The sequence below is a fragment of the Electrophorus electricus genome, chromosome 20 (assembly GCF_041902795.1).
Source record: "Electrophorus electricus isolate QZ-2024a chromosome 20, ASM4190279v1, whole genome shotgun sequence".
Classification (NCBI taxonomy): Eukaryota; Metazoa; Chordata; class Actinopteri; order Gymnotiformes; family Gymnotidae; genus Electrophorus; species Electrophorus electricus.
In genome coordinates this window covers 7942820-7967058 of record NC_137516.1, presented here as the reverse complement: position 1 = coordinate 7967058, position 24239 = coordinate 7942820, and the positions used below count along the sequence as shown (strand labels likewise).

The following is a 24239-nucleotide window of genomic DNA, read 5'->3' as shown; positions in this document are numbered from 1 at the left end:
AGTGTATGTCGGAAAAACATGGATCGCAGCTCACTGATCAGAAATATCTAGATCACAGCTCAAGATGCATGTGACTGTGACTGTCTGTCTGTCTGTCTGTCTGTCTGTCTGTCTGTGTGTGTGTGTGTGTGTGTGTGTGTGTATGTGTGATCTGTAGTTGCACAGAATTACTGGGAGTGAGAATGAAGGTTTTGCCGTATGAGTGGGAAGGCAGTGGATAAAAATAATTGTGTATAGTGTGTGTGTGTTTGTGCTTGTGTGTGTTTTGCTGTTGGGGGGTGTGTTGGAGGAGGATACAAGAGTGCGAGAGGTGAACTAATGTCCTATTAATACATGAAATGTAAATATTTGGTGGTGTGTGTACACTGGTCCCAGAAAACTGCTTTGTTGTTGCATGTAGTTGTTTGTTTCAGCTATTATATGAAAAAAATTACCAACCAATTTCTTTTTTGATATGGAGGTATGGGATATGTTTGCATGTTAGCATTGTATTGTTTACCCAAGGTAATACAAAAACCTGTGGAAGTGTCCCAGAAAAACAGTAATACAGTGTTGGGGCTGAGGGCAAGGATACAGCCTTTCCATGTGACTGCTGAGCCTCTCATGGAAAAGCCTCCATGCCCCCACCTCCTGCCCCCACCCTGGTTCTCCTCACATTCCATGGTTAATCATGCCTACTTTACATAGGTACTGTACTTTATGAGCACAGCTGTTCAATGTACACAGTTAGTGTCACTCTCTATGTATCGTGTAGTAGTAGTATTAGTAAAGATAGAGAGAGAAACAGAGAGAGAGAGAGAGAGAGATGTTCCGAGAAGCGGAAAACAATAGAAGGCTATTAGACACTATAGTGAAATGTTAAGAATAATCCATCAGGAACAACTGATAGATGGATACCTAGATTGACATGCAATGTATATAATGTAACAACTACATAAACAAAATATTAGCTGGTTAGATAACACAATTTTTAAAAGCAGTCAAGGGGGAGGGGTTGTTGGGGTCCACACAGTTCAGTTGCTTGCGCTCTCGCTCTCTCATGTGTTCATTCGTTCGTTTTCTCTCTCTCTCTCTCTCTCTCTCTCTCTCTCTCTCTCTCTCTCTCTCTCTCTCTCGCTCTCTCTCTCTCTCTCGCTCTCTCTCTCTCTCTCTCTCTCTTGACTGGTGAGATGGGAAAGTCTGGCATGGAGACACAGAAGACCTGAAGATTCTGAACATAAACACAAGCTCTCTGACGCAACTGGACTACCTCTGGACAGGCTGAGTGGAGGAGTGGTCTCGCAGCCATGAATGGTAAGGTCTCCGAGCACTCTCAGACTTTTGCTTTAGACAGTGTGTCAGGACCTTTGCTATAAGAAGTGCAGCAGGAGCTCAAACAGCCATAAGGCAATGATCCCTACAGTACCACATTATCAATCATTTTACCAGTTTATTATATCAAATTTGAGAAACAAATCAGATTTGTACTGTGGTGGAGGTGTCTGCATGTTTTGGACTGAAATATGTTGGTATAAAAATTGTATTTTGTAACTTTGATGGAAGTGTATTCAGTTCTACCATTGCACAATAATCATTAGTCAATGAAACTCCTGGTATTTGCTATCATGCAAAAAAATATTGCGACATACTGAATATAAGCGTTGATCCTTAGTGTGGTACAGTTGCAGCAGTGCATGCAGAACACAGGGATGGTAAGGCACTGCTAAAAATAAATGTGTCAAGCATGACTATCTGTAATTTATGTTCTACATAACGCCTTTTGATCTAAAATATGACCTGCTTGATTATCTGAATGAAAACATATTTGAAATTCTGCTGTGGGGATTTCAAAATAAAGACTAAGCAGCTGTGATTTGGGGCATATATCAACCTTCTCTTTACAAATTGTGAAATATGGAACAGTATATGGCCAACAACATTTCCATTTAGATTAAAAAAATGTGTAGTTAATTTAATTTGTACCCAGGAAAAGTGTGTATGTACTGCACTGTATACTATACAACTATTAAAAAAAGATTACACTACAAGTAAAGGTACTGAACAGAGATATGAACCTTTAGTACCACCTATAAAAGCCATTAACCATATATTAGCTACTATTATTTTTAATATGTCTTTGTACTGCTTTTGAACTCTTTGGGGGAAAGGGGGCACTAATCACCCAATATGCTGTGTTATCAGGTGTATCTGACCCAAAGAAATAGAATAAGAAAGAATAACTCTTCCTAATACTTATTAGCATTCACGTTTGGCTACCAGACAGGCAATGTTCGAGCTCTGATTCAGTCTGAGCTGTAGGGTATGACCCTTTATTACAGGGAGTATTTTTACCTGCACACCAGTTTCATACCATCAAGTGGATGTGCTTACAGTCTTCTTAATACAGAAGCATATACACAGTACATGTAGCTGAAATTCATGCTCTATTACATTCCATACCAGTGTAGAACCTCCTTGTTTATCTGACAGAAAACCATAATTCCATAATGTAATGAAATGACTAGACACATCAAAAATATACAGATGAATTATGTTTAAATTATATTTTACATATTTCTAATATGCTAAGAAACACTGAAAGTAATGGCTATAGTGTTTATGGTTTAAGGTGGTAAATACGTTTATCTTTTAATACTTTTATACAGCATCAGTCAGGACATGTCATCAGACAGGCTAAAGTTTTTGGTTTAGATGACTGAGTTCTTGACTAGTTTACATTACATTTGCTAGCATAAATTTCCCAGAAAAAAAGAAGTGGCATCCTACAAGGTTCTGTTATTGGTATCTTACTGTCCTTCTGTTACATGTTAGTTTTGGACATGAAATTTGCAAACTGTTTTCTTTAATTTTTACTTAGAATCCACCATTATACTTAGCAGTAAAACCAGATTCAGCAAATCAGTTGTTTTGTTTTCAATTTTTTTTGTATCATTTGATCCCCATAAAAGTATCTAAAATAGCATTACTTAATTTAAGCTTCCTTTCTAAATAAAACATATGGGAAGCAAAACTCACAGTGAGAAATTAGCTCATGCTTTTATTTCTTCATTATGCTAATGTAAGGAGTCGATGATTACTAGGCCAGTTGTCTCAGGTGTTAAGTAATCTTCAGTTTGTTCAAAATAGGTTAGCCCATGTCCTTAGCAGGAAAACAGTCAGAACATATTACCCTCCACTTATTGAACTGACACGGACTCCCTATTAGAGTCATTGTTATTAAATTATTGTTATTGTTTTAATATTATTTGAACCTCATAATTCTCTTGACTTCATTAATGAAGATGGAAGGTTAATGAAGATGGAAGTAGTGCTGAATGTAGGTCATATACATACCTTACACATATTTATTGTCATAAATAATTTATTCATCCATTCATCTTCTAAACTGCAATTCAATTCAGGGTTGGGGGGGGGGGGGGGTCAGAGCCTATGCTGGCAGTACAGGGCAGCAGACTATCAACCTTGTACAGGTCACCAATCCATCACAGTGGACATATCATCTCACTGTCAAATCTTTCTACCCTCTGTCTGTGTTTGCTGATGGTCTTGAGTATTTCTGATGTGTCTGAGCATTTGTAGCTCCTCAGTGCAATTGCAACATGTAGGAAGCCATCACCAAAGAACATTGTAAAAGAGCCAGCACCGTATGCACAAGACATTGATGAAAATTAGGTTTAGTCTTTTCTTGCAAACAAATCCTTGCAAACAATATTGCTTAAAGGTTGTAAGACAAAGGTCATTTGTCTGCTGTCAAAACCAAATTATCATAATGCTTTATATTATTAGAGAGATTTAAGTTTACCAACATGCTATAATTGTGGATGTGAGGTAGATGGTTTCTACAGTGAGTGTGGGTGATAATTTATGATGTTATAAGAAAATCATTGGCTCAGCATGAAAGAACTGGTAACTGCATGTCTATTGTGCTTTCCTCAGGAGGTGTGCTTTTTGCATTGTCCACACTGATACTGGTCCCTGCAGCCTTCCCTTGTCCTAAGGAGTGCTCATGTGATAGACAAGCCAAGGTGGTGGACTGTCAAGGGCAGGGCTTGTACGACATTCCTAACGAGCTACATCCTGAAACACTGGAGCTATACCTTCAGAATAACCATATACGAGGCATCAGCTCCACGGCTTTCCGGGAAATGCCACAGCTCCAAGTTCTAAACTTGGCCAACAACTCCATCACCATGATCTCGCCCAGGGCCCTCCTGGAACTTAGGGGCTTGAGAAGCCTCATCCTGGCCAACAACTCAATCCGGGAGTTGAACCGCCGTCTTTTAGGTTCAGCACTGAACTTAACTCAGTTGGACCTCTCTTATAACAACATAGCTGGGCTCCCTGGAGCACTAGCAGATAGCTTCCACCATCTAACTCACCTGTCGCTGCACTATAACCGCCTGACCAAGTTGGACCGCACTCATCTGGAAGCCCTGGAGACCCTTGAGGTGCTGCACTTGAGGGGGAACCCCTGGAAGTGTGACTGTCAGATGATAGGACTCAAGCTATGGCTGGAGACATTCGCTTTTAAAGGTAGGGAACAGACCCAGTTTGAATATTGGAAACCCAGTTTTAGTACTATAAGGCTAAGGTATGGATATGTGCCATATTCTGCCTGAAAATGTCATTACTGTGCAGCCCTTTCAATGGCATACCTTTCTGTGCTGATCAGTAATGTTGCAATCAGCAATACAAAGGTAACAACCTGATTAAGCCAAATGTATGAAGAATGTGACATTAAACAGGTTACCAAATATCAGGTAACTTTAATTTGCATTGGAAAGGGATAAGTGCAAAGAGATAAGCATAAGTGGAATGTTCTTCTACAGAGTATCTGAATATTATATAGAACTACTGTACATTCCTTGTGGTTCTTTTACTGCCATGCATCTTTCTTTGTAATATAAGGCAATAAGGTTATACCAAGGCAACCTGTACTAGGGCCCAATGGGACCGCATGACCTGTCCATGCTTCTGCAAGGAAAGCTATTCACTATGACAGTAAAACTGTATACCTGAATATCTACAGATACCGGAAACAAACACTGAATTAATCATATAATAAATAGAGAAGAGTCAGCCAAATTAATTAAGTATGCACAAAACAAGAAAATAAAATAATACCACAATAACAGAAAAATACAGACTTGGGTCCCTTCTTATACCAGCCTGAAAAAAAGATCTAGGGACATTAGATCCCTATGCATTCCTTATGCATCCTCCTGTTTGTCCTGTCTTTCAGGTGTTTTGTGTTTGTGTGTGATGGTGTTGCAGGTATTAGCCCAAAGAATCACTTGTTTTGATATTTGTTATAAATGTTTGTTATATTTACAGACTAATATTTTGCAGATGTTTTTGTTCTGATTATGTCTGCCTTATGGGCAGTTACTTTCTTTCCGTGTACATATATTAATATGGAAATTTAATCTGATAGTATAGCCCAGCTGTTGTTTAAAGCCTCATATTGTAGTAAATCTCTCTTTTTTATTAAATGTAGTTGGTCAGTATTCTAGAAATATTTATAATACCTACAATATGCTCAGAAAATAGCATTGTAAGTTATTGAATTATGGCAGTATATCATATTAGACACCCCTATTCCTGAATGAAGCCTGAACAAAAATAGGCTCTAGGAAAGTTTTTAGTTATTTTTATTTAGTTTTAAGAAAACTGAAATGAACATTAAAGTCTCTTACAGACTAGTGAAACTTGCTATAACCTATAGTTACTGTGGCACTGTATCTTGTTGTCTCAAACTCTATGCCAAAAAAAGAAAGAGTGGACCACTGGTTAGAGGTCAATCATGAAACAGTATATGAAACTGCTACTTGTTAGACACATGAGAATGGTGAGGGGGTGACATAATACCATAATGCAGAAACTTGAGAAGCCATGTGGATTAAAGCAGCTAAATGTGCTCTTTAATCATATGGACAGAAATAAGGTTGAGCATGAAAATTATTGTCCTTTGAGTAATGAGAAAGCTATAAAACAGCTGTCTGCATTCTGGCCAAATACAAAGATACAGACACACACACACACACACACACACACACACACACACACACACACGCACGCACACACACCAGGGTTAACTAACTGGCTATCTGCACTGTTCACTGAAATGAACTGGCACCCTCTGAAATTTAAAAAATTCAGTCTTAACACCAATTATAACACCAGTAGGCAGGTGACTGCACTGATCTAATCTTTCTGTCATACTGCTAACATCTCTATATCCTTATTTAATTTTAGGGGGTAGCCTTCAGCTGTGTTAAGGGGTTTCAAACTAGGTGCACATTCTTAGTATACTGATGCTATACTGCTCTCCAGAATATCGTAATGGCCATATTTGCAATTTGCCTGTTTTGTTCTGCTAAAATATTCTTAATGACATAATATATATTATTCAGACTATGTACACTTAATGTGAGACATTGTAAGAAAGGCAGGCTCTGCAATGGATAGGCTCTGGTTTCTACCTTGGGCCCTGTATTGCTGGGATATGCTCTGGCCACCCACAACCCTAAACTGGATTAAGAGGTTTAGAAGACAATTGATTTGGATCCTCTTAGGTATTCTCTCTATTGTCAGTTTAAATGACATTCAGAAGATCTGTGTAACAATCACACCAACTTAAATTTGTTTCTAAGAAAAGTAAAACTATTGAAGTTGACATCTATGTGTGCATTTATATCGCTCTCCCATCCAAAAAAGAAAGAAAGAACTAGTAAGTGGGCTCTCAGAGCATCCATCTCTCAGTCAGTGGGTATATATGTAGTTCTATCAGTACTAAAGGAAAAGCTTATGAATCAATTATTTTACACATATATGTAAATGTGTTTACACTTATGTGCCACTGCCTAATTCCATAATGGTACTGAATATGTTTGTATGGCCTGCATAATTATAATTCAAATTATGTTTAACTCCCTCTTTTAACCCTCTGCTTAACATTAACAATAATGAGGCAAATTTCCCTTAAAATCACTTTACTCTATTTTTTCCATCCCACTTCCTAACTTCATTCTTTCTATTTCATGCACTCTCCCACAACTCCACCCTTACTGAAACTCTCAATCTTCATAAACCCTTTACTACACCCATCGCTAATCTGCCCTGTCCTCTCTCTATCCTTTCTCCCCCACCTCAGGTGGTGTGGTGGATGCCGTGGCATGCACCTGGCCTGACGCCATGCAGGAGCGCGACCTCCGCCACGTGCCCTACGAGCTCTTCCACGCCTGCATGACCACCAGCTACAGCTACCTGTTCGCCAACATCCACCACCTGGATGGTCAGCGCCACCCTCTCCATGGCCCCCAGCCCTGGCCCAGCCCGAAGGCACCTACCGGGCCCGAGCTTGGGCTGTCGGCAGGCATGCCCATGCAGGACTGCGAGGCCAAGCAGAAGCCGCGGGCGGTGAGCCTGCGGCACGCCATCGCCACGGTGGTGATCACCGGCGTGGTGTGCGGCATCGTGATCCTTATGATGCTGGCTGCTGCCATCTACGGCTGCACCTACGCTGCCGTCATGGCCAAGTACCATCGCCAGTTAAAGAAGCAGCAAAAGCAGGCGGGTGAAGAAGTAGAGGCGGGGGCCCTGGGCAGGGAGGAAGACAAGGAACCACTGGAGAATGCCATAGCATGAGCTGGAGCATGGGAGAGATGCACTAATACCCATAAATCTCATAAGCACCATACATATCGTGAAAAACGGGCACTCACAAAACAAATGTTTTTAGAAATGCACCCAACCGCACACAGACACACATTCATGCACATCCACACAGACACACATGCCACATGGGCAGACATACATTATATTTACTTACACTACACACATAAAGACCACACAAAGCTACAAAACAGAAGGTTCTGGACGGAACTCTTGCCAAGGCTCTGGCTTCTCTAATGGATGAGCAACAGCACACACTCTTCTCTGTCCTTTATTTCAATATATCATTTATAAAAGGGAATTTGGACAGGACTTCCAAAAATGAGAAGAGACAACTTCTACAATACAGAGTATTTTTCTAACATGATTTCTGTAGATATGGTAGGCCAAAGACACCATACATATATACATTTCAGTAACTTCAAATTGTATACCTAATGACTCAGATACTGATAATTTCTGAGTCCAGTGAAAGCACATTTACAGCAATACATACTGATTAATGTTGTGGATTTCAGTTTCTGGTTGGACAATTTGAACATGTGCCTATCAGGGTTTGACTGGTCGAGCAGGCAACTGCTAGATGTTCTTGTTTGGTGTTTCTGCATGTATGTGCAGGGAAGGGGGGGAGGGGTGACAAAGCCCAGAATTATTTTTCAAGTTCATTTCAGTAAAATTATAATCTGGGTATTAGCATATTTTGTGCCTAAATATGCATAAAGAAAATTTACATATGCACTTAGAAAACCATGGATATCACGATTCATATGCAGGTCTTGTGAAGAGTTGGATTGTGGATTTGAGTATTTGAAGCTACCTCCCACCTTCACACACATAGAGACTGCAAAAGGAGGTGTGAAGGACATGGACAAGGATGTCTGAATTTAACATCTTATATAAGAAAACAGTGGGCTTCTAACCAGCACGTATACACACATGTACACACACATACACACACACACATACATACACACACACACACAAATATGTACATCACATGGTGCTTACAATAACAACATGAAAACAGCCTGCAACCAAGACTGCTCAAATCAGAGATCTACTGCCAGACACATCCTCACCCACCCCAGCTACCATGGGAGTGTGATGTTATCAGGTTGTCGGGTTGTGTTAGTGCTAGCAAATGCTTGTAAGGAGACAACTCACTGGGCAGTCATGAAACCCATCCTCTGACTGGACGACACAAAATCATCAAATCAGAGAGAGAGAGACAGACACCTCCAAATGAATGGTGGAATATATTTTATAAGTTCACTCAGAAAAAAAAATCTATGCAAAAATCTACTTTTAATGAGAGATTCAATTAGGGATAGCTATAAGATTTGTGTGAAAGCATATGTTTGTAAATACATTTTTGTTCATGTTAACAGATATGCTGATATGGAGTATACATTGAAAATGTATACGTATGTATGTATATATGTAGGTATATTAGAGAACAAATATATGTTTAGGAATAAATCTCAACAAATTCATTTGCTGAGAAAAGGCTTTCATGGTCTATTTATTTGGGTACATGTATGTGTGTGAACATTCTATAGCAAGAACGTTTTCCTTGTGCATCAGCAATGTGTATTCCAATTGCCTTTTTGCTAAGCCCTGACAGTTAGCACTTGTGTGAGTCTGTGTCTTTGTGTGTGTGTGTGGGTGTGTGTGTGTGTGTGTGTGTGTGTGTGTGTGGGTATGTGTGTGTGGGTATGTGTGTGTGTGTGTGTGTGTCTGTGTGTCTGTGTGTGTGTGTGTGTGTGCGTGTGCGTGTGTGCACCTTTGTGTGTTTATGCTCATAAAAACCCCTGGAGGCTCCATCTGAGCTTGTCTTGTATGAATGAGATCACCTTGTATGAATGTAGGCAACTTTCATCTCTTTATGCTGTATGGTTCTTTCTCCATGCTTCCTCTTCTCTCCTAACACACATCTTAGGTCACTTCACTTTCAAAGCTTTTGTTTCAAAACTTGTTAAATCTTTCCCAGAATGAAATTGAAACCAGTTCCAAATATTACAAAATAAATAACACTTTTAATACATTTAATGCAATGCTGTAATACACACACAGCTCATCAGAGCCACATTACTAATGTGACAATGAAGCTTAAGTGTGACACCAGCAGTTAGCTGCACATAGTCAGACACATATGAAAGCACATAAACTGGTCATAAGTGTCTAATTAAAACATTCCTACTCCTTAACCTAATGCAAAAAAAAATGTAATGCAACAGCATGCAACAGTTAAGAAGCATAAGTTACAATATGCAGTAGAGAATCTATCATATAAAAAACCATTAGAAAGACCTGGGGATTTTACACAATACAATAATACAGGAGTAGACAACATTAAATAAAATATGGAAAAATCAGTCAGGGAGGTCATAGGCAAGAGGAAAAAGGTGTGTTGAGGTTGTATTTGAATATAGAGAGAGAAGTAAATCACAAGACATGTGAGGGCAGAGACTTCCAGAGGAACAAATCTGGAAAATGCCAGATCACCGAAGCTGTGAAGGTAGGAACAGCGAGGAGCCTGGCTATGTTGTGAAAAAGATCATCGCACATATAAGGAGGTGCGAGATTGTGGAGAGCTTTGAATATGAGAAGGAGGATTTTGAAATGTATGAGAATGCCACTAATAACCAGGGCAGTTTCTGTAGATGGAATCTTGACTTGAATGATTCAAAGGACTTCTGAGAGTGGAAGATTAGACAGACCTCTGGTGTGATGTGGCATAGAGTAGTCTTGTTCAGTTTTCTTGGAGTATTTCATGCACTTTTATTTGGATTTAATCATCTATCATTTGCTATATTTATAAACTCAACATTGTTGCACTGGTTTTGAGCCATTAAAATGCCTCCAAAGGTGAATAAAAGCCCGGGACAATCTCATTCGACCTGCTGTTGCCACGAATAGCCACCCTCCTGGCTTCACCGTTTCCCTGTCGTGTACTTCCCTATTCCGCTCCTTGGTTTTGTTTTCTCCGCACTTCTATTCCTCAGTTCCAGTCCGTGTCATGGTCAGGTCTGTCTGTTGTGTCTCATTTATACCCGCTATACTGTCCCCGCCCTTGCCTTTTGGTTTGCTCAGTTAGTGTGTTTTTTTACCTCAGTGTTTTCCCCTGGCCTCTGTTTATTTTGCTCTCCGTGTTTTCTTACTCTCGCTTAATAAACCACCTCCTGCGTTTGGATTCTGCCTCTTGACTGTTCCTGCTGGAATCGTTACAGCTGTACGACCTGAATCCTCTCCTGCTAGTGATGCTACCTCCCTAGCAGGGGTAAACACTGCTCTGGATTCGACTCTTGACACTTGGGTGCCGAGGGCCAAGTTTGTTCAGGAGAGCTTTGTGCAGTAATGGACGAACGTTATTCCAACATTAACACAGAGCTCCATGGGAGAAAAACTGAAATCACTCAGAGCTTGGGAGTTTTAAGGTCTGACTTCACTAATCTGAAGTCCACCATTACAGACATAGAGGGTTCTCTGTCCACGCGTACGCTGCAGACTAAACTCAAATCTCTATCTAAAGAGTTTAACAAGCTAGATGCCAAGTGCAATGATTTGGAGTCCAGATCTCACCACCAAAACATTCGTATTGTGGGAGTCCCGGAGGGAGAATTGTTTACGCTTACTGACTCTAGTGTGTCTAAACTCCTACAGGAGGCATTTACATTGGATAAGCACACATCACTCTCTTGCTCCTAGAACAAAACCTGGTGACCCACCACACCCTATCATCACAAGACTCCACTACTATGGGGACTGTGTTGATATTCTTAGAGCCAGACATCGAATGATTGTTTTATTGTCTCAGACATGGGGCTCTCTGCTTTCCCCAATTTCACAAGCTCGTGCGACCTTGAAAGATGTCTGCACTCACCTTCGCACCATGGAGGGGTTTTGCCATGGCATTTCCTATGACTTCGTATAACTCATAACAGTAGACAACACGTCTTAACTTTTCTCGATGACTCTCAGTGTTTCATTAACCAAGTGATTTTGTTACCTGGGTATTGTCTCTCTGCTTTTACATGCGACAGACTTTTTTTAACTTTATTTCCCAGCCCTTACTTTTCTCTCTTGGTGAGCTTTATTGTACCCAGAGAGGTGTATTTTTTTTTATTTAATTGTATTTATTTATTCTTTTTTGTTGTTGTTTGTCTGTCAGCTGTGTATCACAATAGCCTCCCTACTCTGAGGACTTCTTATCTTTTCATCATTTCACTTTGCCTAGGGTGGTTATCCTTTTGGTTTTTCATTCATAAGATCATTAGTGATCACTTGCATTATTGTACTATTGTACTATATCTTGAACGTTTTGGGTTTGACAGCATCATTTGCTGTTTGTGTGGGCATTCATGCCTGTGCGTGGATAGTGTGCAATATACAACATACATGCTGTTCAAGCACGAATGTTGATGTAAGTACACATATGTTTATAGCTTTTGTGAGCCTCCACTCAGTAGAAGCTGCTGTTGTATCCATGCTGTGCTACCGGGGGTTCTGTCTTTGGAGATCTGGCTCATGTCTGTTGGTAGTCTCTGCAGTTTTATCCATGTGGGGCTGCTGACCTTGGAGATTTGGCTCATGTCTGAGCCTTTGCAGTTGTCTTCATGTTTGCGGGATGCTGCTGGGGGTAGTTCCAACAGGGGTGCTGGGGGTAGTTCCAACAGGGGTGCTGGGGGTAGTTCTAACAGGGGTGCTGGGGGTAGTTCCAACAGGGGTGCTGGGGGTAGTTCTAACAGGGGTGCTGGGGGTAGTTCCAACAGGGGTGCTGGGGGTAGTTCCAACAGGGGTGCTGGGGGTAGTTCTAACAGGGGTGCTGGGGGTAGTTCCAACAGGGGTGCTGGGGGTAGTTCCAACAGGGGTGCTGGGGGTAGTTCTAACAGGGGTGCTGGGGGTAGTTCCAACAGGGGTGCTGGGGGTAGTTCTAACAGGGGTGCTGGGGGTAGTTCCAACAGGGGTGCTGGGGGTAGTTCCAACAGGGGTGCTGGGGGTAGTTCTAATAGGGGTGCTGGGGGTAGTTCCAACAGGGGTGCTGGGCGTAGTTCCAACAGGGGTGCTGGGGGTAGTTCTAACAGGGGTGCTGGGGGTAGTTCTAACAGGGGTGCTGGGGGTAGTTCCAACAGGGGTGCTGGGGGTAGTTCTAACAGGGGTGCTGGGGGTAGTTCCAACAGGGGTGCTGGGGGTAGTTCTAACAGGGGTGCTGGGGGTAGTTCTAACAGGGGTGCTGGGGGTAGTTCTAACAGGGGTGCTGGGGTAATTCCATCGAAGGTGTGCATGTTGAATTTTTCCCTCCCTTTCTTCCCCCCAGTCTGCTTGGGCTACTTCCAATCCTGCTGGGGCTGCTTTTAATATTGTATGTAATTAAATGGTTGATCCTAAACTATATAACATGAATAATGGGGTATGAGATTTTTGAACTGGAATGTTAGAGGTTTGAATAGCCTGGTGAAACATTCAAAGAATATTTACTTACTTGAAATATCTGCAAACTGATAGTACCTTCCTACCGAAGATGCATCTAAGAAATGGTGACCATTTTAGATTAAAATCTTTTTCGGTTGGCGATGTATTTCTCTCAACATTTAATTTCAAGTCCAGGGGTGTAGCTATATTGATTAAAAGAGGTATTCAATTAATCCCTGACAATATTATTGCAGATGTGAATGGGAGATATCTGATTGTCCATGCTACTTTGTCCAGTACCCCAGTATTGTCAGTGAACATTTAAGCTCCCAACTTTTATGATTCAAATTTTATGCACAAGCTGCTTGCTTCTATCCCCTGGTTAAATTCCCACCTTTTGATATTGGGTGGACATTTGATCTGTACTATTAATCTGGTTTTAGATCGGTTAGATTCCCATACACTACCTCGGTTTTTAATGAGTTTGCATCTTAGAATTGAATAATTGACCCTTGGAGATTTTATAATCCATTTGCTAGGCAATTTTATTTTTATCTTTACATCACATCACATCATTGCTTGTGCAGTTCAGCAATAGCAGTTGAGTGGTAGCTCATTGGTTAAGGTACTTGACTTGTACTCGGAAGGTTGTTGGTTTAAGCCTCACTGCTACCTGGTTGCTACTATTGGGCTGCTGAGCAAGGCCATTAACCCTCAATTACTCAAGTTGTACTCAGTCATAATTGTAAGATGCTTTCGATAAAAGCAAGTTTCAAGCATCAGATGAATGTAAATATCAAACATATTCCTGCAATGATTATTTTTTGGTAGATTTCTCCCTCATTTCTAAAGTCGCCTTGCCTTATTATCCAATAATCATTTCAGATCACGCCCCTGTCTGTAAACTTTTTTTTTCAGTTCATCTATTTGTTCTGACCCTCAACTCACTGTTATTGTCAGATGACACATTTAACAATTTAATTTCTCCTATTGATGACTTTATTGCCCTTAACGTGAAAGACACTACTACTACTACTACTCTCAAAACTTACCTTCACGGCAAAATTATTTCCTACACATCTAATTGTACATATACACAGAATAATATGTATAATATCCTATACCATTAGAGCTTCACAAAGGGGCCTGCTTATTCTCTTCATCCCAACATCCACAACATTGCAAGCTATTTTCAGGGGTTTTCAGGTAGGCACCTCCCTTCTTCTGTGTTTTGTTGAATTAAGCCTGCAACACCCCCAGGAGGCTCAGCAGTGAGGTGTGGTATCCCAGCCTCACCCTACTCCAAGCTCACTTTTAAAGACACCTCTTTAACCACTATGCCACTAACAAACATGATCCGAAAAATCCATGATGGCCTTCCCAGTGACTAAGGGTGTACCCAGCCCCACTGGCACTGTTAATGCATGCTCAGGGCTGCCAGTTACACATGGATTTTACCTATTATCTCAGCAAGCATTCTCTAACAGAACAGAACCGTCCTGGCCTCCCCAGTGACAGACTTTGCTAAAAATCCCCTAATACCTTTTTATTGGTTTTATATGTGCCTGCCATCCACGTTCTCTCAACTCACCGTACGTCAGTTTTTCTTTTCAAAAGCGTCATTGCCTCCTCAAATGGCATTGTTAGCTCTATAAAATAAAATATCCCTTTATTTTCAGAGGAGAAACAACACCATGTCTGGCCTCAGCATAGTTACTGCAATACACCGTGGAACCTGTAGTGTTTTATCTATGTTCACAAGCAATTTCCAATCTCGTGCTTCACCCCATCTATCAATATTTATAGCCTGGGCTCATACTCCAACACTGCCCTTCTTGCACAAATTTAATCACTTTATTAGTACCACTCAGCAATGTGTTCACCTCTATCTGTTTGCTATCAAAAAAACATGCTAACTGAGCACTTGATTCTGTCTCCACATCTATTGACCCTGCGACAAACCTTACATGCTGATATGTTTCAGTGTTCCAAGTCCCGCGCACAATTTACACTTCGGGTCTTCATCTAACCACTGTACAATGTTTTGTGGAGTTGGAATGACATCATAAGTTGGTCCAAGCAAAAACTTGATGCAACTGACATCCATTGCCCATAGCTCTTGTCAGGTGATTTTCCTGTTCTCCACGCTTCCCAATGAAGTCACTGAACTTGCTTTCCTTGTGATGCTGCTGATGCATGCAGCTTCTTCCTGCTCACGAATAAAGATTCACCATTCACCTTCTTTCTGGTGAAATTCACCTTATTAAATGCTTATTCACCTTATTAAATGCTTTCCAGGAATTGCCTGACCCAAAACCTGATTTCCTACATTGCAATTGTCAAATGGCATCCCGTAACTCTAACAAACTCTTAGGTAACTGTACCACCATGGATTACATTTTCTCCCTGTTTTCATCTAAATAGATTGTGTGTAGCCTAATAGAGATCCGAGCCCTAATACATCTAATCCCTAATAACAGAAACTGTGGATCTGGATAAATTGAATTTGGTTAATCCAACACCTGCCTTATTAAAACATCACCTTGATTTCCAGGCTCAAATTGCTCTCATTACTACATCTGATACAGATTGACATTTGTTGCTTACGTGTATCAACTATTATGAGCATGGGGATAAACCTTCCAGACTTTTAGCTCACCAGTTGAAGAGGCAAATTACATACCAGATTATTGCTCAAATTAAGGATTCTAGGGAAGTGCTGTGCTCTGACCCATTATCTATCAATGCTACTTTTCAATCCTTTTACTCTAGTCTCTACCAAGCCAAGTCTACATCACAGTACAAAGAAGTCCCTGTTTTTAAACGACCTGACAATCCCTACTGTGGATTCTGTGGTCATGAATGATCTCAACTTGTCTTTGAGTTTAGAGGAGATGTGTACCTCTATCAGAACTAGGCAAACCAATAAGGCTCCTGGTCTGGATGGATTTCCAGTTAAAGTTTTTAAAAGGTGTATTAATAAATTGGCTGTGATTTGTTTAAGATGAGTCCCTGTCTTTAAGACAATACATTTTTTTGCGATGTTTGTACCCTTTTAAATACAATTTTTAGAAAGAATTCTTTCTCTGCTCCTGTTGTCATTTCTCACTGAATGCAGAGAAGCCTTTTGATCTTTTTGAGGTCTTACAAAACTTTGTGTTTGGAGTCAAATTTTATTTTTTGGATAAGATTATAATATACCTCCCCTAAGACTAGTGTGTACACCAACAGCATCCATTCTGGTTATTTTTCTTTATGAGGTGGTAGCTGATAGGGATGCCCCATGTGTCATTTACTGTTAGCTCTCTCTGTCGAACCCTTTTTGATCACATTGAAATCTCTCATCTTTTCACTGAATAACTCAGTCTGATATTGAACTGAATGTATCACTGTGTGCTGATGACCTACTATTGTATGCAATTGACCAAATTACCTCCATCCCTTCGATCCTATCACTTCTTAAGTGATTTGGTTCAATCTCAGTTTAAAAAGAGAATTTCCAGACAAGTGAGTGTTTTTCAGTGACCTCACCTGCTCTCACCAGTGACTCAAGCAGTCTGCTAGTTTGCCTTAACTTGGTTCAAATGCTTAGGGATTCAAGCATCTCATATTTTACCCTCTCTCTTTGACAACAATTTTCACCTTTAATTGACAAATATAAACTGGGTATACAGAGATGGAAATCCCTTGCCATATCACCTGTTGCTAGAATAAACACTATTTAAAATTAATGTTTTTTTTTTTCCATGTTTTTTTTTTTTTTGTTGTTTGTTTTTTGTCCAGACTATCCACTTATTTCTCCCTAAATGTTTGTTTTAAACTTTGGACAAGTTCATTATAAGTGATGGAAAGGTTCCTAGAGTGAGTAAAACACTTTTACAGAGATATACATTTGATGAGGGCCTGGGTCTTTATAACCTTTTTTGTTTTATTATTAGTCAGCAGATATTCAAAAGGATCTCTTTTGGCTTCGATGCACAGGGTTGCTATGGTGTAGGCTGGAGACTCATTCCTGTTCTCGTTTATCTGGGTTCACATTGCTCGCCTCTTCCCTACCACTTAAGCTCTCCAATTTCCCGACTAACCCGTTGGTTCTTTCCACCCTCCGCATCTGGTTTCAATTCAGGCGGTATTTTAAGTTCACGGCTCCATCTTCCTCAGTGCCTATATTAGATAATCATTTATTTCCTCCTGCCTTGACTGGTGTAGCCTTTAATATATGGTATGAAAGGGGTATCACATTGTTCTGTGATCTCTACATGGATGGTATCTTTTGCAGTTTTGCTCATTTGGCTACAGATTTCACTTTGCCCCCTTCACATCTATTTCGATATCTTCAAGTTGGACATTGCGCTTCTTTTTCTACTTCTTTTTCTACTTCTCCCCCCACTAGACAACCAATCTTGACTTTGGATCCCTTTTAGAAATATCTTATCTCAAAGATTTATTCATGGCTCATGGCCTTAGTTTTACACTCCCTTAATAAAATTAGAAATGCTTGGGACTGGTCTTAATGACCAATGGTGGGACATGGCTATAGGTAAGCTACATTGTGGACCTTGTGCAAGGCTTCATACAGATTAAGGTGCTCTACAGAATCCATTGATGTAAGTGACAGCTTTGAAGGTCCAGTGCAATAAATGTGCTGTCACTCCTTGCAATCTAAGCCACATGTACTTTTTCTGTCCCTACTTGCATAAATTCTGGTATGATTTCTGGTATGGAACCCTTTGCTTTCATACTTTTTTCCTTTAATCTATTTTTTATTTAAATACCAATTTTAAAAAAAATTCATTGGCACTGTGACAATAGCAGAAACAGTCGAATAGCACAGAGAGCTAATTGGTTGATGGCCTCATGAGCGACTGGTTAACTACGCATGCATTCACGGTAGACAGAGGTTTTGTAATTGGCTATTTAATAGGGCCTTATTAGACTGTACTGTATACTCCGTAGTAGGTTCTTCAGTAGGGCCTGATGAGATCGTAATGAATTCTTTGTAGTAGGCTCTTTCAGCAGTGCCTTATGACATTGTACTGAACTCTGTGACAGGTTCTTTCACAGGGCCTTAAGAGATGGCTTTGTAAGAAGCCTTGAGATGTTATGATTAGGTTCTGCCTAGAGCGCTATGAGGATGGTTTCACAAAATCATTGTTTATGCACTACGGTGCCTCAGAGTGGGAGTGTATTCTTCTGATTACTTCCGTCTATTTTCTTTATTTTGAATCTTTATTTTGAATTTTTTTTGCTGTTTTGTTGTTAAGGAAGATATGCACTTTTCTTTTGTTTTTCTTTTTGTTTAGTGAAGTAAGTTTTCAAACAGTGAATAAGCATTTTGTTAGCTATGTTGGCATACCCCCACCCATAACGTTATGCTCGTGATTTTGTGACCAATATTTAATAAAATTAATAATAATAATAATAATAATAAAATAATAATAATAAAATGTAATAAAAGTGGTTAATCCTACTGCAATTTTTGCATCTCAGTGTGTTTTGTTTATGTTGCATACTTTTGTGGCATCAGACCATTGAGCCAGTACAATGGGTTCCTAACAGGTTAGTCCAGAATGTGGCAGCTAAATTCCAAGTACCAGAATGTTTGACCATATTAGCCCAATATTATCAACACTGCAAGGCAAGAATGGCCTCTCAGCCATTTTGGTTAAATTCAGTCATTCATATGTGTTATTTCATAGTTTTGATAGCTCTACTGTTTTTTTAAATGTAGAAAATTGTAAAACTAAACAATGAGTGGGTGTGTCCAAACGTTTGACTTGTAGTGTACAATGCAAGGTCTTAAAAGAGAGCGCATGATAAGACAGAGAGAGAGCATGAAAGAGCGCAATAGTAATTGGAAATTATTTCCCCTCCCAGACCTGCTTAATGTATTTTAGCGAGGCAGGTTTTAAAAAATGAAAGCTTACAGAATTTTTATCTTTATGTTAGCACAAACATGTTGTGTGTGTGTGTGTTTGTGTGAGCAAGAGAGCAAACAAGTGAGTGACAGAATGGGCCAAACATCACTAAGCTGAATCATCGTCAGTTGCTGAGCTTAAGCTCTGAATAACCTTCATATTAAATCTCACACACATATATTAAATCACAGTCACACACACACACAGCTGCAAGCTAAATAAGAAAGGGCAATGTCCTACCTGCGGCGATGGGTGACTTTCTCTCATCTAGTAACTGAATGGCAGTGCTGGCCAGCACTACACTCTTATTCTCCGAACCTGTGCACACACACAGAAGCACTGTTGTTTATCTTATACCTAATATGATGTCCAGGATGCATTTGTACTCAATTTTTATTAATATTACAATAAGGGTGGCAGACATATAGCCATTTAGTGGTAAATATCAGGTGAGTATGTGTGAAATGGCCTTGTTTATAATACTGCCTTTTAGAGACAAAAAATAGGATCTGTCAAATTACTGAAAATACAGAGGAATGGCCTAAAGAAAAATGTATGTTCAAAACATGTCCTTCTAATGAAGAGCGGGGTGGGGGAGGCATTTAAAATCCCATCTTAACATATCCCATTTGAAGCATCTAAAATCCTCACCTCAATGCCAAAACCAAGATCCAATCATCAGAAAAAAGGAGGAAAAGCATTGTCTCTGGGCTTTACGTTAGTTTCCGAATTGCCTGGCCTTTTTAATAATAACCATCCCACATCTGTGCTGGTATAAAAGGTAATCCTTAGAGATAAATGTCTAAAACAATTTGGGACAATTTTCAGGATATGGATTAAGTCTAGCACAAGATTTCACTTCCAGTTGGTATGTTCCCTCTCAAATTCATTTATTTGAAGCCTGTACTTAAACTGTGTTTATAAACTGGCCATATGTGACAATAAAATCAGGAAAATAAAGTGAAAGCAAAAAAGAAAGAACTTTTTTGAAAAAAAACAAAAAAAACATCTTCAAATCCCCAGAATTCTCTCTGGAATAAAACTTGGGATGTGCTTGAAAGTATTTTATACTGTCATACTTCTGTTTGTTATTAAGAATCATTTGGCCACAATATGTTTCAGGCATCCACAAACAAATATCAGCTAATAAAAGACATAACATAAGGCCTTAATCACTGAGTGGGGACAGGCCAACAGGAATGATCAAAGACAATAGGGCTTTTATGGGTAGCTCTTAGGCCTGAAGGTTAATATAATTAAGCAAAGAAAAAAAAAAAGTTTTGGGTGACCGGATCTGATTCTTGGTCTGTACAAGGTTGTTGAACTATACATTATTATATCGGTGCTTCTTAAAAGTGCAAAAAAGCAGAAAGTGCTGGTTTAGGATTTTTCCTTTTCACACAGGGATACCATAGAAATACATCCTCTCACCTCCATGTGGTTATAAATATGCAAAGAGCAACAGACAATTTGGCCAACAAAACAGAGAACAAGTTTTAATATCACATTTCATTTTCTGTCATAGACAGACCTAAACCTTTTATTGTTTGTTTATTCTTTGAGGTATTTCTTGGTTTTTAGTGTATTTGCTGAACTGCCACAAGAAGGCACAAGTTTCTAAAAGAGGTAGTGGTCACAGAGCTCATGGATCAAATTTGCAGTCTGTCAGTAAGCAAATAACAAATATTGTTTACAGTTCCAACCCTTGTACACAAATTATTCAAAGTCTGAAGACTAACAACTTTACTAATAAAATACTACATGGACAAAAGGAGGGTTCTTCTTAGCTTGTGTGTGTGTGTGTGTGGGTGTGGGTGTGTGGGGGGGGGGGGTGTGCGCCTGTTTTCCCTGACCTGCATTGAACGGAAGCGAGTAAACGAAGGTTCCCGGCACCTGCTCCGCCGCTCTCTTGTACCACAGGGGGAAGTGATCAGCATTGAACACGCCCTCTTTATCCTCTGCTGTCAGGAAGTCTCTTAGAACACACACCACACACAGGTGACCCCACAAGAAATGTCCACAGCTATTAGCTGTTTTTAAAAAAAGATCCACAATGCTCAACAGTGCAAGTTGTTAACATTGACTGTTTCTTTTCTTAATACAAGTAATACTTATATTGACATATTGACATATTTACAATAATCAAAGTTAGCATTTTTCCTAGTTGTGAGATTTTTGTTCATAAGAACAAAGCAGGGCTGGGGAAGTGTGTGCTCTTGCTTACTGGTTGCTTAGTTGGTCCGGCACCACAAATAAATTAATACGAGACAGGCCAGTCCGCGTGCCCAGGTAAGCTATCTCCACGCCTTTATCCGAGTTCCTACGGTGTTGGACAAGGACCAAGATTAGCCAAGCATTACTCATGCCTGTCTCTGTGTGTGTGTGTGTGTGTGTGTGTGTGTGTGTGTGTGTGTGTGTGTGTGTGTGTGTGTGTGTGTGTGTACGCGTATGTGTAAGTGTGTGTGGGTGGGTGTGTGTGTCTGTGTATATGTGTGTGCATGTGGTCTCCATACTCTGATTTGTTGAGAACCAGGCTGGTCCAGTATGCTTCTATCGGTGCAGTTACCACAGCATCAAAAAGGACCTCATGAATCAACTCTTTGTCACCTATGATTACAATGACAAAAGTCAGAGTTCTATGACAGCACTGTTACACACGCACACAGTCACTACAAACGTTTTACTCACACTTGAGGTGTGGTTCTGCTCTGACAAAGTAGTGCTTGATAGCCTCAATCTGAGATAAGTCATGATGTTCAAGGTACTCGTCTGTGTTACAGTACGTCCTATAAAAAAGCCCACAGACATTCCATGTATTGCACTTGGCTTTACTCACTGTAAAACTACCTCAAGACTACCAGCTCTCATCACACATGCGGCCAAACATGTTGCACACACACCTCTAAAACTGTTCATACTATACCATTCATCTGCAAGTGCCACATCCGGATGTTCCAAGTCATGTAGTCCTGAAACACACCACCACACATCAGCATCTACACAGATTCATAACTGTCATATCTGCTAACCAAATGGGCTATTGACTTGATCATATGAGACAACTCCACTTGGATTTTCAATTTAAAAAGCTCCTATTTTTAGCTATTTCTGCTTTAGCATGCATTGCTTTTACCCAACTGCTTTCTATGTTAAACTAAATGACCTCTAAAGAGTCAGTTCAATTTCCTGTAATTCTTTTTTAATGTGCATGGCCAGTTCTGTCAAGTTGAGGTAGCTACTCGCTAATAATAAATAAAGACACCACAAAGCTACCTGGCATTAGGATCTAAAGGTTTTGGGGGGTTTTAAATAAATGGGTGACTGAAGTCTCTCATGAAGTCAACCGCATACACAAAATTAGCATAATGTACACATTATGAACCTAATCCTGAACCTGTGGATGGAAAGAGTTAGCAAAACACACACCTGCGTGCGTGTGTACACACGTACGTACACACACACACACACACACACACACACACACACACACACACACACACACACACATGCATGCATGCACGTGTACACACACACACACACACACACACACACACACACACACACTCTCGCTCTCTCTTCTCCCCTAGTTACTGATTCCAAAAGACGAGCTGATGATCGTTCCCATGCAAACCCTGCAGACAACTTTCCACATTTCATTCATAATTCATCAGCCTTTCTGTTGGATGAAAAATGTCTACGTCTATCAGACCTGACGGGCTGGACCATCACAGGAAATGCCAGCTCACGCTTGCACAATCCCAAAATGGAAGCAGTGTTTAGAAATGCACATTTAACCTGGACCAATGAATATTAACACACATGACTCAGAATGGGGCAGAAACCACGGGGTAAAAACAGTGGTACCGTGCAACACATTTAAGCACAAAGAAAACATTTTCTTTCAGCTGGTTTATAAATAGACTGCTGGGAAGATGTGGGTTAGAAAGGACTATGATGGACAGTTACCTTCCTCCACAGTGACACTCCCCCTGAAGAAATATTTACCATGCCCCCTTGACAAGGCTACACCTAAGCTGCAAAATAAGCACACACAACTTTAGGTTTTACACACACACACACACACACACACACACACACACACACACACACACACACACATACATATGCGCAATAAGTGCAGCCTGTACAATTAATGGCTTCTGTCTAAATAAAGATAAGTCCTATCTTGATGATCAGAGCCTCATTACCTGAAAGGAGTTCCCTTGATGTCTGTGTAGTAGTAATCATTATGCAGAAGAAGGACACGCTTCTGAAAGCAAACACACACACAAATCAAAATTGCAGTGCCATCTGGTGGTTTATAGAGAGTGGGAGAGGGAGAGAGAGAGATACATAGCATATATACATGAATACTTTATATATATGCAAATCTGTGTATAATCCCATCAAAGTTTCTTCTCTCACCCCTTTGTCAACAGCCTTAGTGACTTCCATAGAGAAGGTTCCAGTCTTTCTGTTCACCATTGCATTACGTAACTTTACGTACACACACACAAACACAATAACATTGCAATGGGCATAAAGAAAGCTAACAATTGTAAGAACAAAATGCGAAAGACGAGACTGCAACAACCCTGAAATTCCTAGTGTCAGCGATAATTTGTGAGACCCTATTTAGCAGAACACTATATAACACTATACAAATAACATATTGTGCAAACTTTGTCTTTTGAATAAATAATTCAGATAGCAATAAAAAAATAGATAGTGATTAAAGAATTTAGATATTCATTAAAGCATGTCTTATTATTACATTACAGTGGTTTAGTCTCAAAAAAAAATCTAACCACATCCTCCTTGTCCTCCCATTCAACCTCAGACAGATCCACACTGCTATAGTTGGGCTTCTTTCTCTTTTTTCCTTCTTCATACTGAAACACACACACACACACACACACACACACACACACACACACACACAGAGTCACATATATAAAAACAAACATTTTTTTTGCAATAACCTTTATTATTCAATACCTGCAATTAAAAATGGGGCCCTCACTGATGTCAGGCTACAGCCTCACTGTCAGGTTTTTTCAAAATGAAAACCATATGAGCATATGCAAATGCTTCTACATTAAACTGAATTAATTCAATTAGCTTCAAGCTATTTACTGGGTTGCTATGTTGCAAGCACCCTGAATGTAAATTGAACTAACATGTAGACTATTAATCAAACTCTTGTGCTGAAAGCATTCTCTCACATTCAACCTG

At 40.0% G+C, this 24239-nt stretch overlaps 2 protein-coding genes across 3 annotated transcripts in view; one reads left to right on the top strand and one right to left on the bottom strand.

Annotated features, from left to right (window-relative positions):
- Positions 1-24239, bottom strand: part of cacna2d3a (calcium channel, voltage-dependent, alpha 2/delta subunit 3a) — a 174071-nt gene that overhangs the window by 26081 nt on the left and 123751 nt on the right. For both annotated transcript variants that reach the window (XM_035536210.2, XM_035536211.2), the window contains 10 exons: positions 23813-23896; positions 23430-23501; positions 23213-23274; positions 22971-23038; positions 21928-21973; positions 21693-21790; positions 21518-21611; positions 21229-21324; positions 20858-20979; positions 19245-19322 (listed from right to left, as the gene is read on the bottom strand). In XM_035536210.2, the coding sequence (XP_035392103.1) occupies positions 19245-19322; positions 20858-20979; positions 21229-21324; positions 21518-21611; positions 21693-21790; positions 21928-21973; positions 22971-23038; positions 23213-23274; positions 23430-23501; positions 23813-23896 (820 nt within the window). The remainder of the gene's footprint in view (positions 1-19244; positions 19323-20857; positions 20980-21228; positions 21325-21517; positions 21612-21692; positions 21791-21927; positions 21974-22970; positions 23039-23212; positions 23275-23429; positions 23502-23812; positions 23897-24239) is intronic.
- On the top strand, positions 734-9180 carry lrtm1 (leucine rich repeat transmembrane protein 1). Its single transcript, XM_027012398.3, has 3 exons — positions 734-1293; positions 3937-4533; positions 7154-9180. Exons 1-3 carry the CDS (start codon positions 1287-1289, stop codon positions 7645-7647), a joined length of 1098 nt encoding a protein of 365 aa, XP_026868199.2. The 5' UTR covers positions 734-1286; the 3' UTR covers positions 7648-9180.

Bases quoted from the DNA above. Each gene is read 5' to 3' on its own strand.
- lrtm1 (XM_027012398.3), top strand. The intron at 4,534-7,153 runs GTAGGGAACAGA...CCCCCACCTCAG, and splicing joins GGAGACATTCGCTTTTAAAG to GTGGTGTGGTGGATGCCGTG.